Source organism: Lepisma saccharinum, chromosome 21, assembly GCF_977018435.1.
Source record: "Lepisma saccharinum chromosome 21, izLepSacc3.1, whole genome shotgun sequence".
Taxonomy (NCBI): Eukaryota; Metazoa; Arthropoda; class Insecta; order Zygentoma; family Lepismatidae; genus Lepisma; species Lepisma saccharinum.
Window position 1 is genome coordinate 47808112 of NC_139249.1, and position 13977 is coordinate 47822088.

The 13977-nt window shown below is 37.1% G+C and overlaps 1 protein-coding gene across 5 annotated transcripts in view; it reads left to right on the forward strand.

Moving 5' to 3' along the window:
- The window catches only part of Hr3 (nuclear hormone receptor 3 ROR-beta), a 518235-nt gene that overhangs the window by 500951 nt on the left and 3307 nt on the right, over window positions 1–13977 (forward strand). For all 5 annotated transcript variants that reach the window (XM_083142586.1, XM_083142587.1, XM_083142585.1 and 2 more), the window contains 4 exons: window positions 558–690; window positions 2203–2427; window positions 9324–9477; window positions 11066–11212. In XM_083142586.1, coding sequence (XP_082998712.1) covers window positions 558–690; window positions 2203–2427; window positions 9324–9477; window positions 11066–11171 — 618 coding nt within the window. In that variant the 3' untranslated portion in view covers window positions 11172–11212. The remainder of the gene's footprint in view (window positions 1–557; window positions 691–2202; window positions 2428–9323; window positions 9478–11065; window positions 11213–13977) is intronic.

Genomic DNA, 13977 nt, shown 5'->3' on the forward strand with positions numbered 1-13977 from the left:
ATTTTTACATGTCCCCCTTCCCACTCCCACCCTTTAGCAGTGCCAGGGGTTTGAACGGCATTCATAGTTTCACTATTTATCTTAGCAACCCCGAAAACTAAGGGTTCCACACTAATATCAGTCGTTTTCGATTATTTTTACATGTCACCCCCTTCTCACCCACCACTAGGGGTGCCAGGGGTGTCTTACCCCCACAGTACTTCTTTCCAAATTGCAAGTGATATGTGTACCAAGTTTTTGTTGAAATTGCTCCAGGCGTTCAAGAGTTATGCTGGAACACACACACACATACATCCATTTTTATATTTATGGATTAATTAGATATAATATAAATGAAACACCAATGCAGGGATGCAATTAAAACAAAAGCAGTTGCTAGACAACTTCAAATTTTGAAGTAATTTCTATGTATATGGAATAGTTGGTTTACCTACTGTAAACTAGATAACATGGGATAATATGCCACTGACCCTCACTTGTTATTAATGTACTATGTTGTTAATTATCCATATGCAATAGATAGGTTAATACACTACTTCTTTTTTTTTCCTTTCCAGGCTCATGAAGAATTGTGGTTGGAGTGTGCACAAAAATTAACTGCCGTTATTCAGCAAATCATAGAATTTGCTAAAATGGTGCCTGGCTTTATGAAACTCTCACAAGATGATCAAATTGTTCTGCTGAAAGCAGGTATGCCAAGCTAATCTTATACAGTAGCAATTCTAGTAATAACCCCCCATCATTGAGATGGGTCACAATGCACCTATTGAACCTACTGTGCATTATATTGCCTTTGTTTATTTGAAATTCACTCAAACCAATCTACTAATCCTTCTTTTGCCAAATTGCTTTAATGCAGTTTGAGAAAACATGTGGGTCTTCGACAGTTCACGTCTTTTCGAGATTGTTTAAGTCCGTAACTCCTGTTTTAGAACAAATGTTGTTCTCTGTACAGAGTGGTCACAAAAGGGACATACCCTCCCCATTTATTTTTTGACACTATGATTGTTTTGGTTGAAACTTGATATGGACACATACATGATGGTTTAAGAGTCTAGAACATAAGTATTGAGACTGTCATTTTCATAGCACAGCCGACTTCTGGAGCAAGTTCTGGCACACTTCACGTTGCAAGTGAGTAATTAACTGAATAAGACCTTTCCTGGACAGTGGGATTGGAAGAGGTTCTGAAGATTACCCAGCTCCCTTATCATGGCCTCCAAGAAGTCCTGACCTAATCTCTAGAGGTTCGTAAATGACAGTCTGAAATAGCCAGTATCGCACAGCGCAAGAGTTACAAGGAGCTGTGAAAGTTGCCTTTATGTACATGACCCCATATTAATAAAACATCTACCAGAACATTGCTGCGCAGAATTCAGGTGTTCTATGAAAGTGACCGCCTCCATGCTGATGTTCTGGACTTTTAAACCATTTAGTATGTGTCCATATCAAGCATTCAACTTTAACCATCTTAGATTTGAAAATAAATGTGACCACTCTGTAGAATAGTGAAGACGTGGCCAACAGAATAATTTTGAAATTTTCACACTTCTGCATAACCAGAGAATGCTGTGTCAGTTGATTCCTGCAGATGAAGATATTGAACACAGCACTAAAAGCTCAATGCATGAACATTCTGTCAGTTGCTTACACAGCATGGAGCTACAGTAATGGCCGATATTGTATCTGGTTGGATCAGCAAGTGCATTGCTTACATGTGTCTTATCATGGCATCTGTTGACATTATTTAATAATACACCCACAACAAACTATTCATGCTGATTAATATTTGAACACGGTCAAGTTTGCCCTATAGGATTAACCATTGGGTATAATACCATTTTTTATTTTTAAGCATTGCTTACAGTGCTTCAATGCATGTCTCGCCCCTGTTCTAGATATAAGTATTAGTAAGTAAGAAGATGAAAACTTTTTCAAGAAATAGTTCAACTTTTAAAATCATATTAAAGTAGTTTATATGCATACTGAGTGATTTAATATTGTATTTAGTTTTGTGTTTTTACATGATTGATCCAAGAACAAAAAAAAATATTTACTATCTCTTATAAACTTTTTAATATTGTAACTTTAATGTTCTATAAATAAATGCAGTGTTACCATGCTTAGAATGCATTATTATTTTAGTGTTCTGTTTAAATGCTTGTTCAATATTAATTGCATATTTTACTTATAAACTTGCAGGGAGCTTTGAGCTTGCAGTACTTCGGATGAGTCGCTATTTTGACTTGACCCAGAATGCCGTTCTCTATGGAGACATGATGCTACCGCAGGATGCATTCTTCACGACAGAGACGACGGAATTGAAGCTTGTGACCAATGTCTTTGAATATGCAAAAAGTATTGCAGAACTGAAACTAACAGAGACAGAACTTGCTCTGTATTCAGCTGTTGTGCTTCTTTCAGCAGGTCAGCTACTCGCAGCTAAATTCCTTGCATTATTTCAGTGTTGTATTAGTTTTTTAAGTTATTTACATGATCATGGAACAGTTGGTTTTTCATCAGTTTTACATCCTCCACTTAATCTTTTAACTAGGCAAGACTTATGTGTTTATTCATTAAAATTTATGTTGTTGAATTGTTGTTTTAAGTCCACTTTATGCACAGAAAGGCTAATTGGGACTGGACCTACAATTTAAAGTGGAATCCAAACTACCTGGTGCCTCTACCAAGTATCAAATCTGGTATCCCTTGATTACAAGGTGATGAAGCTTCCACTGCGTCAAGTAGACATAGAGAGCATTTCAGCATTGTTTTTGATGGAGGTATAAGAATTTTTACATTCTTTGTACACACAAAGCTACTAACACACAGTAACCATAGGAGGAATTTTAAGACTTGGCTAAACTTTTGGTCAATGTCAAGGCAACTTTTTTTTTGAATTGACATCTCCTTGAGGAAAATTGTTATGATATTCCAAAATGTGAAAAATTACATCTGCTTAGAATTCCATCTAGAATATTCATGTGAATCTGTGCTCTTACTGTTGTCTAGATATTATCAATAGTTTAATAGACTTTCACAGTCACAAAACTATTGGATTCATTCTAGAAGGAATTCTAAGCAGATGTAATTTTTCACATTTTGTTACATCTTACCGATTTTTCGTAAGGAGATAAAAATTCATAAAAAGCTGCCCTGGCATCGGCCAAGGGTCCAGCTGAGCCTTAAATGAAAGGAACCATAGAAACCAGTAACATTCTCTCCTTTTATTAATTACATTTATAAACAAAGCAAATTACAGATAGCTTAGATTCCCATAAACAAGGACTTTACTATAAAAATGCAACAATAAATACATGCAAATATTTTGTTGGTGGATTGTCTTTGTAGTGGTCATGCACTACTTCTAGGAAATTACTTTTCTTTGTGGGGGGGAGGTTCTTATCCATCATGCCCTGTTAAAGCATTACAACAAAGAATCAGCAGTTGCAGAGAATTAATTGAATTTTCTGCATCAGTCGTTCGTTGATATGCAAATGAACCATAACGTGTTTCAAGGGAGATTCAGTACTTAAAAAATGTGGATTTATCTATTTACAAAATTCTGAAACTTTTTGGGGCAGTTAACACTCCAGTTACAAATGAATCCAGCAAAATATTTGTCATTTTCTAACTTAGTCGATGCCAAAGTATTGGGATAATTCAACTGAGACTTTACAGTTCACAACTTGCAGAAGTGCGTTAAATATATGAAATCCAAGAGTAGGTGTTCAAGTCAAATTGGAACTTTTGAGTTTATTAAATAAACGAATGAATTTCATTGAGTGGAAACTGCATTATTTTAAGACATATTCCCCTGCTACAGTTATACTATTATCCCATCATTTAACTAATGCCTGCAAAGCTTCAGCATAGAAAGATTTGTCAGTACGCCTGAACCATCCAAGTGCTAACCTCGGAAGAACTCTTTTAGGGGTCCAAAAAAGGTGGAAATCACTGTAAGAGGGATCTGGCAATAACTCTCAGCCAAGTTGCTGGAATGTGAACGTAGTGCGGTGAGCAGTATGAGGTCATGCATTGTCCTGGAGAAATAGGACTCCCTTTGTAATCAAACCAGGCTATTATATCCAAAGAAGTATATGCACATCACTCAGAACAAGACAGTAATATTTACTGGTGATAGTGGCACCACAGGTTAGAAAATTCATATGAATAAATCACAGAAAACACTTGCAATCACTTCTGTAGGCTCAGAACTACCACGACCTTGGAGAACCAAGGCCTGCTAAGTGGCTTTTCATTTGTTGCATGTTGCAGGGTTTCCCATCCCCCCAAGCTGCTGGATGCAGTCCCCCATCTAATTCGTTCATCATAATCCCCCCCAAATTATTTTGATATATATAACTGATTTTAATTTGAATGCAATAATAACCTGTCAATTACTCGACAGTTTTATCATAAATTTTGTAGATTTTCGACACGAAGAGAACTAGCACATTGATTGGTTAGATAATTTGAAATGTCGGGAAATGCATTATGTACAAACCGTGCATTTGGATAGGGAATAAATGTTAAATAGCCCGTAACTTAATGATACGATAGAAAAATCTAACTACACCACTGGTCCACTAGTGTACGCAGGATTTTTTTTTTTCGGAGGGGCTGGAAATGTAAAGGTAGATGTTACATATAGCTGCATTCTGGTAGGAGACGGGATACGGTATAAAATATTTCGTAAATATCATGTTTTACCTTTGCTTTAAAATTTGTTTAAAGACAAGAATGGTAATCAGGGGTTATTTTAAGGGGAGTTTGCATTTATCATTTTGCTGTTTCTGGATTGATTGGGTGTTTCAAGTCCACTTTATGCACAGCAAAGCTAATCACCACTATGTGCCTCCACCGGGTATCGAACTCAACCCATGACTCCTTTATTACAAGGCGATGATGCTACCACTGCGTCATCGGGCCGGCTGCTGTTTCTGGAGTTTGTGGAGTTACTTTCTTCTTTTATTTGAAAAAAATGATTTTCTATCAATTTCAGGAGCTGCAACACCATCAGCTCACCCTCCCCTTCTCTCCAAACAACTAAATAACAAAAAATTTAATCATAAACGAGCGAAGCGAGCAGGAAAATTTTTATTTGCAAGAATATTAGTTTCATTTAATTTAGCGTCAATACTTACACAGGGCTTCAAAAAAAGAAATGGTTTGGAAAAGTGGCACAATATCAAGTAAATGGTAAGACAATCAAAAATTGAAGCTTTCCACCGAATAACGCTCTATGGTACATTTCAGTGAATGTGAGAACAATGGATAAAACCTGTTGTATGTTACTGGGCTACAGTAGAAACAACGTAAAATCTTATGCAAACACAGTAGCAATCTTTGGACAACATCCGACCTTATGACTGGCCACAGTGGCGGCTCGTGGTGATCCAAAGTGGAGGGGCGATAGCTCACAAATTTGCTCTGTTGATTTGCTTATTTCACTTCGCCTTTTGTGCCACATTTGGCTAATTTGCGAAGATGGGGATGAGTGTTATGATGAAATTGATGAATGGACACTCACAAAATCCATGCCCAGCCCGGGATTCGAACACGGGATCCCTGGCGTCGTAGCGCGATGTGCTAACCACTCCGCCACGGGGGCCGGCACAAATTTGCTCTACTAGTAATGCGAGTTTAAATGATGAATTTCGTATAACAGCCAACGTGATAAGAAATTGATACGTTCGTGTTTACCGAATATCATGTTTTACACGTTTTAAATTAATAATTATTTAACAGTAATGCGAAGAAGATGGAAGAAGAAATAGAATTCTAACAGATTTAGTCGTTTAAGAGAGGGGAAAATTCAGAAGAAGGGATATTAATTTTTACACAACTTGATAAGCACAATGGCGAATATTTACGTGCATTGATCGTGAAAATTTCTAGTAAAATGTTACACAGAAAATGTCTCCTGTCCAACATGACTAATTGATATGTGAAATAGGGCACCAAAATAAATATCTCACTGGAAAGGTGGTATCTGCGTCACCAGAAGCTCTAAAGTAAAAACTTCAAACTTACCCGAAATCTTCAGACATGCTTGTAACTAAAATTCATCTTTCTGTCCTTCAACGCGAAATTTGCGAGTGAACTCACGACCTCCCTTCTTTGACACTTGTTCTAGATTCAAATTCGGACTAGATTTTTTATGTTTATTTTTTCATCCAGACTTCTGGTAGAAAAACTTCGCACCAACAATTTTTCCACACTGTTCATCGCGACAAATGCACAACTACAGCACACAACTACCGAAAAAGCTTCACTTTTCCATGGAAAACGAAGAGTCGTTTTATTGCTTCGGGGTTGCCAGACAATTTTGCCAAATTTTAAGAAATTTGTAGTTTACAGGTTCCTGTAGCGGCTCTTGGTGAGTTTAGATGACTAGTTTCTAATTTATTTAACATCCGCCTTGAAAAGAAATTGGACAACTTTGTCACATTAATAGGAATTTTTTCAAACGTGCTAATCAAAACATGTATTTAAATCTATATGATGTACTCCACATCATTCTAATCCAAATGTACTTTTCACTAAACTCAGAAAAAATACAACGCATATGTACGATAATTTTGTGTGTAACAAGAATCTATAGCCGGCTTCCGTGGCTAGCATACCGCATTACAAAGCCAGGGCTCCTGGGTTCGAATCCCGGCATAGGTATGTGTGTTCTTTGTGAGTGCCCCTACATCAATTTCATTATATCATCACTCATCCTCATCGTCGTGATTACCGAAAAGTAGCAGAAAGTGACGATAAATAACAAAAATCATGCAAGAGTCTGTACTTTTTCAGTTAGCGACATTTTCTTTCCTCGTTGGAAATTGCGTTATTTATTGCTCTACTCTTATGTCATAAATGAATAAGATTATGGAATACAGAATATTTTTTTTTTCAACGGTTGGTAATTTTCTTTCTTATGTTAACTTCATTGCTTCTGGCAACTCTTCATTGTTTACCGTTCTCTGGAGAGAGGGCCAGTTTCGCCTAGGGGGTGGGTTTCGGACGACAAACCCTCCGTCCTCCCTTGGACAGATCCCGCGCGTGTTATTCCCTCAGTTTCCTCGCCTGTTACCCCTCGCAACCGCGCCTGATAATGCTCTACGTCTCGTAAAGTGGGAGGACGGCGCCCCGCCAGATTTCTCTCGAAGTTCCGTATTCCCCCGCACGGTGGCGTGCAAACTTTGCAATTGTCGCGGAAGAATGAATACAGAACCGACTAACCAACGATATATAAGCAATGGAATATTTGCAATTCAGACAATGTAAAAGCTAACATATAAATGTTAATGTAATGTTTGTTCACTTGCGGTTGCACACGGCAGTGCGGCGTCCGTATCGTCCTTATGACCGGCCGCCCCTGACTGGCCAGCTTGTAGCCTGTAGAAGCAGGGCCACAGCAAGATTTCACTGGTAACTCAGCACATTCCCAAAAGTGCCATACAGTGTTATTCGGTGGAATGCTTCACTTCTCAATTACTTTTTCGTATATAATATTATCACAAAATGCGAACCATGAAAATTATCTACTGTTATAGAATACGGTAAAAGATAATACAGGTTTTCAGGAGAGGTCACTTTCAGCATGCTGTTACCTCATCCTTCGATTTGCCCTTGTGCAATGGAAGATGTATTGTGAGCAAAGCGAGCAAGAAAATTTTTCGGGTATTTATTTCGAAACTTGCAATAATACTAATACTAATATTAGTCAATATTGTCACAAGGGGCCATGACGTTTACTACACCACTTTGTCTCTGGGCTTGTGTTGCCCCTTTGCCTTCCCTTGTAGCTAATGCTGTGTCTAACCATCACTCATCCTCATTAGCCTTAAGTGGCAGAAAAGAAACGCAAAATAATGAATAGTTACCCTTGGATTTCTTGTTTAGTAGTCAGTGTTATATTTTACTTCACTACTTTTTCATGTATCCAATGTTTGTTTTAGGAGTGAAGAAACAAAGGTGGATGGTTATGACACTCACCACCACCCTGCTTAGTGAATAATCCAGAGTAAAATCCACTTAATACCATATGAGATCCAAATGGTATAGAAAACTGACAGTCTAAATAATGATCAGCATTTGAATTTTATACCAAAGTGCTAAATCTTGCCCCTCCCAAACTTTAAAGTTCTATCCCCCCTTACTACAAAAATTATGTGCCAATCTAAGACTTGACATTGATATCCATTATCTGGATATTCCCCCTTCCTCGAGAGTTCCTCCCTACAATTCAATGCTCAATCTCCCCCCTAGTAGAATTACCATGATAATCTAAGACTTAACATTGATGGTCAAGAGTTTTATGGTGCCCCCCTCCCCCAAATTCATCATCTCCCACAAGAATTCGCCTGACAATTTAAAACTGAATAAAAACTGGGCACTGTCCCCCCTCCCTACTACATATTACCTGTCCATTAACAGTATATTACCAGTAGGTATATGCAAACCTTCAAGAAGAACAGTAGGTATATATTAACGTTGTTCAACTTCTGTCCAATGCTGAAAATTTTATTTAGTCACAAGAAAAGCAAATGAAGTACCCCCCCCCAAAAAGTTGGGTGGATGCAACCTACATCTCCAAACCTGCCCGTGGGTAATCCTGGCATGTTGCAACCATATCTGCTGTTTTCCGACTCTGGACTGGTTTTTGGTATTGCTTTCAAGTAGCTCTCCAGCTGTGATTGTGGTATTGAGTCAATACCGAAATTTAGAAAATTTCTATCATGGATTAAACCAGAGACCATTCTCACCAAAGGTGAGAACACTAACCAATCACTACACAGGAGCATCTGTATGTGTCTGTTGATTTTCTGTTGATTAAAAAATCATAACACTGATAATATGTGATCTACAGGGTGCAGCAATGAATCAGGCAATTTTGCAACACTGTGTCAGAGAGAACACATGACTACTGTCATCTTGGAGCCTCTGCTTTACCATTCAGTTATGGTCGAGTCATGGAAGGGGTACAGCGCACATTCACTGTAAAGGCATATTACAAAACAATGGTAGTTACGTGTATAATATGAAATGAAGATCATCTTTGTAATGTTATTTTCAAATAAATCAAAATGTAAGAATTGTATTTTCTGTTGATATTTCTTCTTCAATTAATAAAGTAGTTCATTTTGTCTTAATTATGCATGTTTTCTTATGTATTATGCATTATTTTGTCTTAAGTGTGGAGTATTTAATATTGCCAGATTCATTGCCGCACCCTGTATTTCTATATTTTTCTATAAAATGTAGTTATGTTCTGTGACTATTCAATAGTCTTAGTGTACTTTTAATTTTTGTTTTCTCTTTGTTAGATCGGCCTGGCCTGAAAGGTACAGCAGAAATAGGTCGATTAGGCCAAGCTGTGTTACGAGCACTTCGGCTTGAGCTAGACCGCAACCACCGGATGCCTATCAAGGGGGATGTCTCTGTGAGCGATGCTCTCCTTGCCAAGATTCCAGCTCTAAGGTAAGAAAAGTCATGTCAACAGGTGAACAAGTAGATTGTATTATCATCTGTCAGCATTCTTCTGACATCTATTGACTAAATCATGAAACACCTTGGTCGTATCTACCCAACAGAACAGTTGTGCAACTGTTGGTACACTATCACAGTGGATGCACTTGTGGCTCAACTCTTTCTACTCAACTCTCCCAACTCATTTTCCCTATGTTACTTTTCCTCAACTCTGTTGTTTCAAAATGGAGGCACCGCAGAAAGTATGTGTGCATCGTGCTCTGTGGTAAGGGAGGAGTGGAGCAGACTTCACTGTGGCCCGAGCTGCAGGGATGGAGGGGAAGGTACATGAACATAAAAGTTTTTGGCCAAAAGAACTTTTGATTGTAGTCTCTTTATATCTGCTGGAAGAAGTACTCGGGCATGTAAGAAGCCAAGTTGACTGGTAAATAAATCTTTCAGAAAGGACTTGACTCAAGACTGGAAAGTGGGAAGAAAATGCACTTCATGTACTTCAAAGCTTTTTGTGTATTCCTATAAAGCAAAATCAAATATGATAGTGTCATATTTGCATGCTTAGCACAGGAATAAACTGTAGGTTAATTAAGAGAATGAATTATGATTACATGAATTCAGTGAAGAAACCCTTACAAAAGAGCTTATACATGCTTTGCAGACTAATATGCTACTTCTCAAATCTTCACCCAATATGACACAGAGAAGTTTCACCGCCTATCACCCAACTCAGTTGTGAGAGTTGAGTCTGAGTAGATAGGGCCATTTTCAGAATAATTTCCTAGGTGTTTTGAATAGTTTTGAGCCAGCCAATGAGATAAGAGTGGTTAGTGTAACACATTATGGAGCCAGAGGTCCTAGGTTCAAATCCTAGGTACAACATGGACATTTTATTTTGATTGTTTCTTCATCAGTCCGTCATCACAATTAACCTAGAGGTAGTGTTCAAACTGTACACTGTGATGCCCTAGGTCATTGTGACTATAAGAGAAAACTAAAGCTGATAGACTTTCTTAATACATACACATATATTTAGTATTCATCAACTTCTCATCAACTTCTCTAGTTGTTACAGTTCCTGACATATTTATAGGTCATTTGATACTTTTTGGTAACTTGTACAGATTGACAGGCAGGCAGCAGGCCCACAACAGAGTTAACAGTTTTCCCACCCTGAATTTTCAATTGACAGCAGAAATGTTTTTTAACTTCACTTCTTACATAAATACACAAAAGTACTCCATAACTTGAATAAATAAATACATAAAATAACTGAATTTATTGTAGTAAACTTTTTTATTTGGAATTTACAACAGTTTTATTGCATATCTGTGTAAGGACTTTTTGTTAGTTTTTGCCTATTGTTGTTGAGTTGCTTTAAGGCCACTTGATGCACGGATAGGCTAATCGGGACTTAACCTACAGTTTAGTAGGATCTGAACCACTATGGCACGTGTATCGAACCTGGCACACCCTGATTACAAGGTTTTTGCCTATTAGTACTCCTATGTAACAAGTTTCAAGTGGGAATATAAGTTTAGATAAGGTGGCTTGTGAATAAACATGTATATCTTCCATTTTCCAGAGAGTTGAGCATGTTACACATGGATGCCTTGGCAAAATTCAAGCGATCAACGCCGCATCTGGAATTCCCAGCCCTCCACAAGGAACTCTTCTCCGTAGACAGCTGAACCTCGGAATTCTCTAGGAGGAACGAAGAAGCATGAAGGAGGTAAGTGTATGTTACCTGCTTTGATAAATCTGTTTCCGAATATCTGGATTTCTTTGTAGCCTAATGATTAATACTCTCACCTTATGAATTTGATTCATGGTGGACAGTGTTCAAGTTGATCAAAATGTAGAAAATAACTTTCTTCGTGTTTAGAAACTTTTCGAGTGTCACCACCGACTACAGTGGAACCCCGATTTCACGTCCCTCGATTTTACATTTTCCCACATTATACATTCAAGCTTTATGATCCTAACCTATTAAAATGTTAATAAATTTTCCTCGATTTTACATTTTCCGGCATTTTAAGTTTTTCCAGGTTGGTCACCTGAAAAACGTAAAATCGAAGTTACTCTGTATTAGTCATAATTGTGTCATTGCAGTAACAATGGGAACAAACTGTGTAATTTAAGACTGCACTGGTTCTTTGGCCTGCACCATCAAAGTAATTCTTCAAAAATTTATCTCCTTTCAAAATATTGCTATGATATTCCAAATTCTGAAATGCTACATCTGTTGAACTTGATTGCTCAAGAAGAAATTCTAATCTTCATGTTGTTTTCTTTCACTGTTGTCTAGATATCTGCACTAGACAATATGCTTGTGGTGCCATGAAACTAACAAATATTGAGACAAATGGAAAAAACAAACCACATAATGATTTAATTGACTCCTCTTGAAGGAATTCAAAACATATTTAATTTTTCATAATTTCGAATATCATAGCAATTTTTTGAAAGGAGAGAAATTTTCAAAAGCGATTTTATGACCACCATGGCCTTAAGTCTAATGCTGTATAGTACGGTATTAGACTTGATGTTAATAAACTTCTTACGTCATGTGCCAGTAACCTTCTTGTTAAAAGCAACACAAAACACACAAACAACATGATACCAGACAGTTCAAAAGTTTGTCCGAGCTTTCGACTCCATCTCGGAGTCAGAGCTGGTCGAGAGCAGCAAACAATGTCATCGGAAATGCATCTTCTTTGCTGTCTCTTGACCAGCTCTGATTCCGAGATGGAGTCGAAAACTTGGACAAACTTTTAAAGTGTCTCATATCATGCTGTTTGTGTGTTGTTTTTAACCAGTATTAGACATCTTAAGAAGGTAATGGCTGTATTATTGGTCAGCATTGCAATTATATCTTTCCTATTTTAAATATAATTTCCAATACTGAAAGTTATTGATGAATAATACATACATAACTATGATAATTCATACATTTGAACATTACTGGTGGGCACCTTAAAATGTTTGTATTGTCTTCAAAAGATACATAGTAGGTGAAAACTGAAATCTGGGCCCATTCAAACAAGTGGTCACTAACATTTGAATATATTGTGAATTTAATTCGTTGCCTGTCTATTCTCTAATGTTATTTCATTTTTCTTCTTTTGGCAATGTGCCCAATAAATTTTTATCTTAACGAATACTTTCGTAGTATGGGAATGAGAGACGTGGTAATAGATAATTCAGGTACTCACGTTTCCCGTGAAGCTGTTTTAAGTTATTTTATTTCTATTAATTTCGGTAGCCACTGCCATCATCCTCGTTGGAATTTGTTGTGTCGTTGCTTGAAAAAGCAAAAATTAGCAGAAATGTGCCAAGCAATGGCACAACGAATTCCAACGAGGATGGTGGCAGTGGCTACCAAAATTAATAGAAAGAAAATGACTTAAAACAGCTTCGCAGAAAACGTGAGTACCTGAATTAACAAGTACGTTCAATAATATTGCAAACAACATCCAAAGAAAATTGTTAGGTTAATTATTTTCCTGAAATTGAATAGCGATTGATGATCAGAAACCACTTGTCAATTCGTCTCTTCATTATCTTTGTACTAACTTGGGAGATAGAAGGTTATCACCATGCTCGGGTATCCCTGGGAAGTGGTCTGTTTTAGATATTATGTTTCAGGATTTTTTGTATCCTGAAAAATATTGATAGACTGTAATACCAGGATATAGAAGATACCCAAAATACAACAGAATCTCAATTATAAATTTTTTGCGGAGATCAAGGTGAAAAAATATAAAATCCAGGATATTCCGTGACAATTTTCTCTACATTAACCATGAAGATGTGGGGAAGTAAAATCTGGGAACTTGAAATTGAAATTCCACTGTCTACGGGATCCCAGGATTTCCATATACAGAGACAATGGTTTTAGCATTAGTGCAATCAGAAATTTTTACAGGATTTGGAGGCGGCCAGGTTGCTGTTCTGCCACAAATTTAAAGTGATTATTATAATACCGCTTATTGTGACTATGTTTTACACCAGTTCCAAACATCTCGCATTTATTGGAACAAGTTTAGTTCAGTTTATTTATTCAAATCTCATGTCCATCTAAAGCTGATTCTGATCTGGTTTCTTGTTTAATGCTTTATACGTGATAGGACTGGGACAGATTAATCAGAACTCTATTGGTATAAGCCTATATAGGTATTTAGTTTATTGGTGAAGTTGATGATATTTTTAGCAATTGGAGAGAGAGGAAAGACTAAGGATACTGGCAATATATCTATAAATAGTCTGTAATTTAGAATAGAAGAATGTTATTTTGTTATTATTTTTATTAAGATAAAGGTATAATTCATATACTTTAAACCAAATCTCAAAATATGTAATGCAAAACCTATTACAGTCACCTGGTTATATAGGCGGCATCAGGATCTGAATCTAGAAGTCCACATGGGGGTGTGGAGCTTCTAATGAGGAGTGCAATGTTTACTCTATGCTTACAAGTTTTTTTTCTGCATCTCT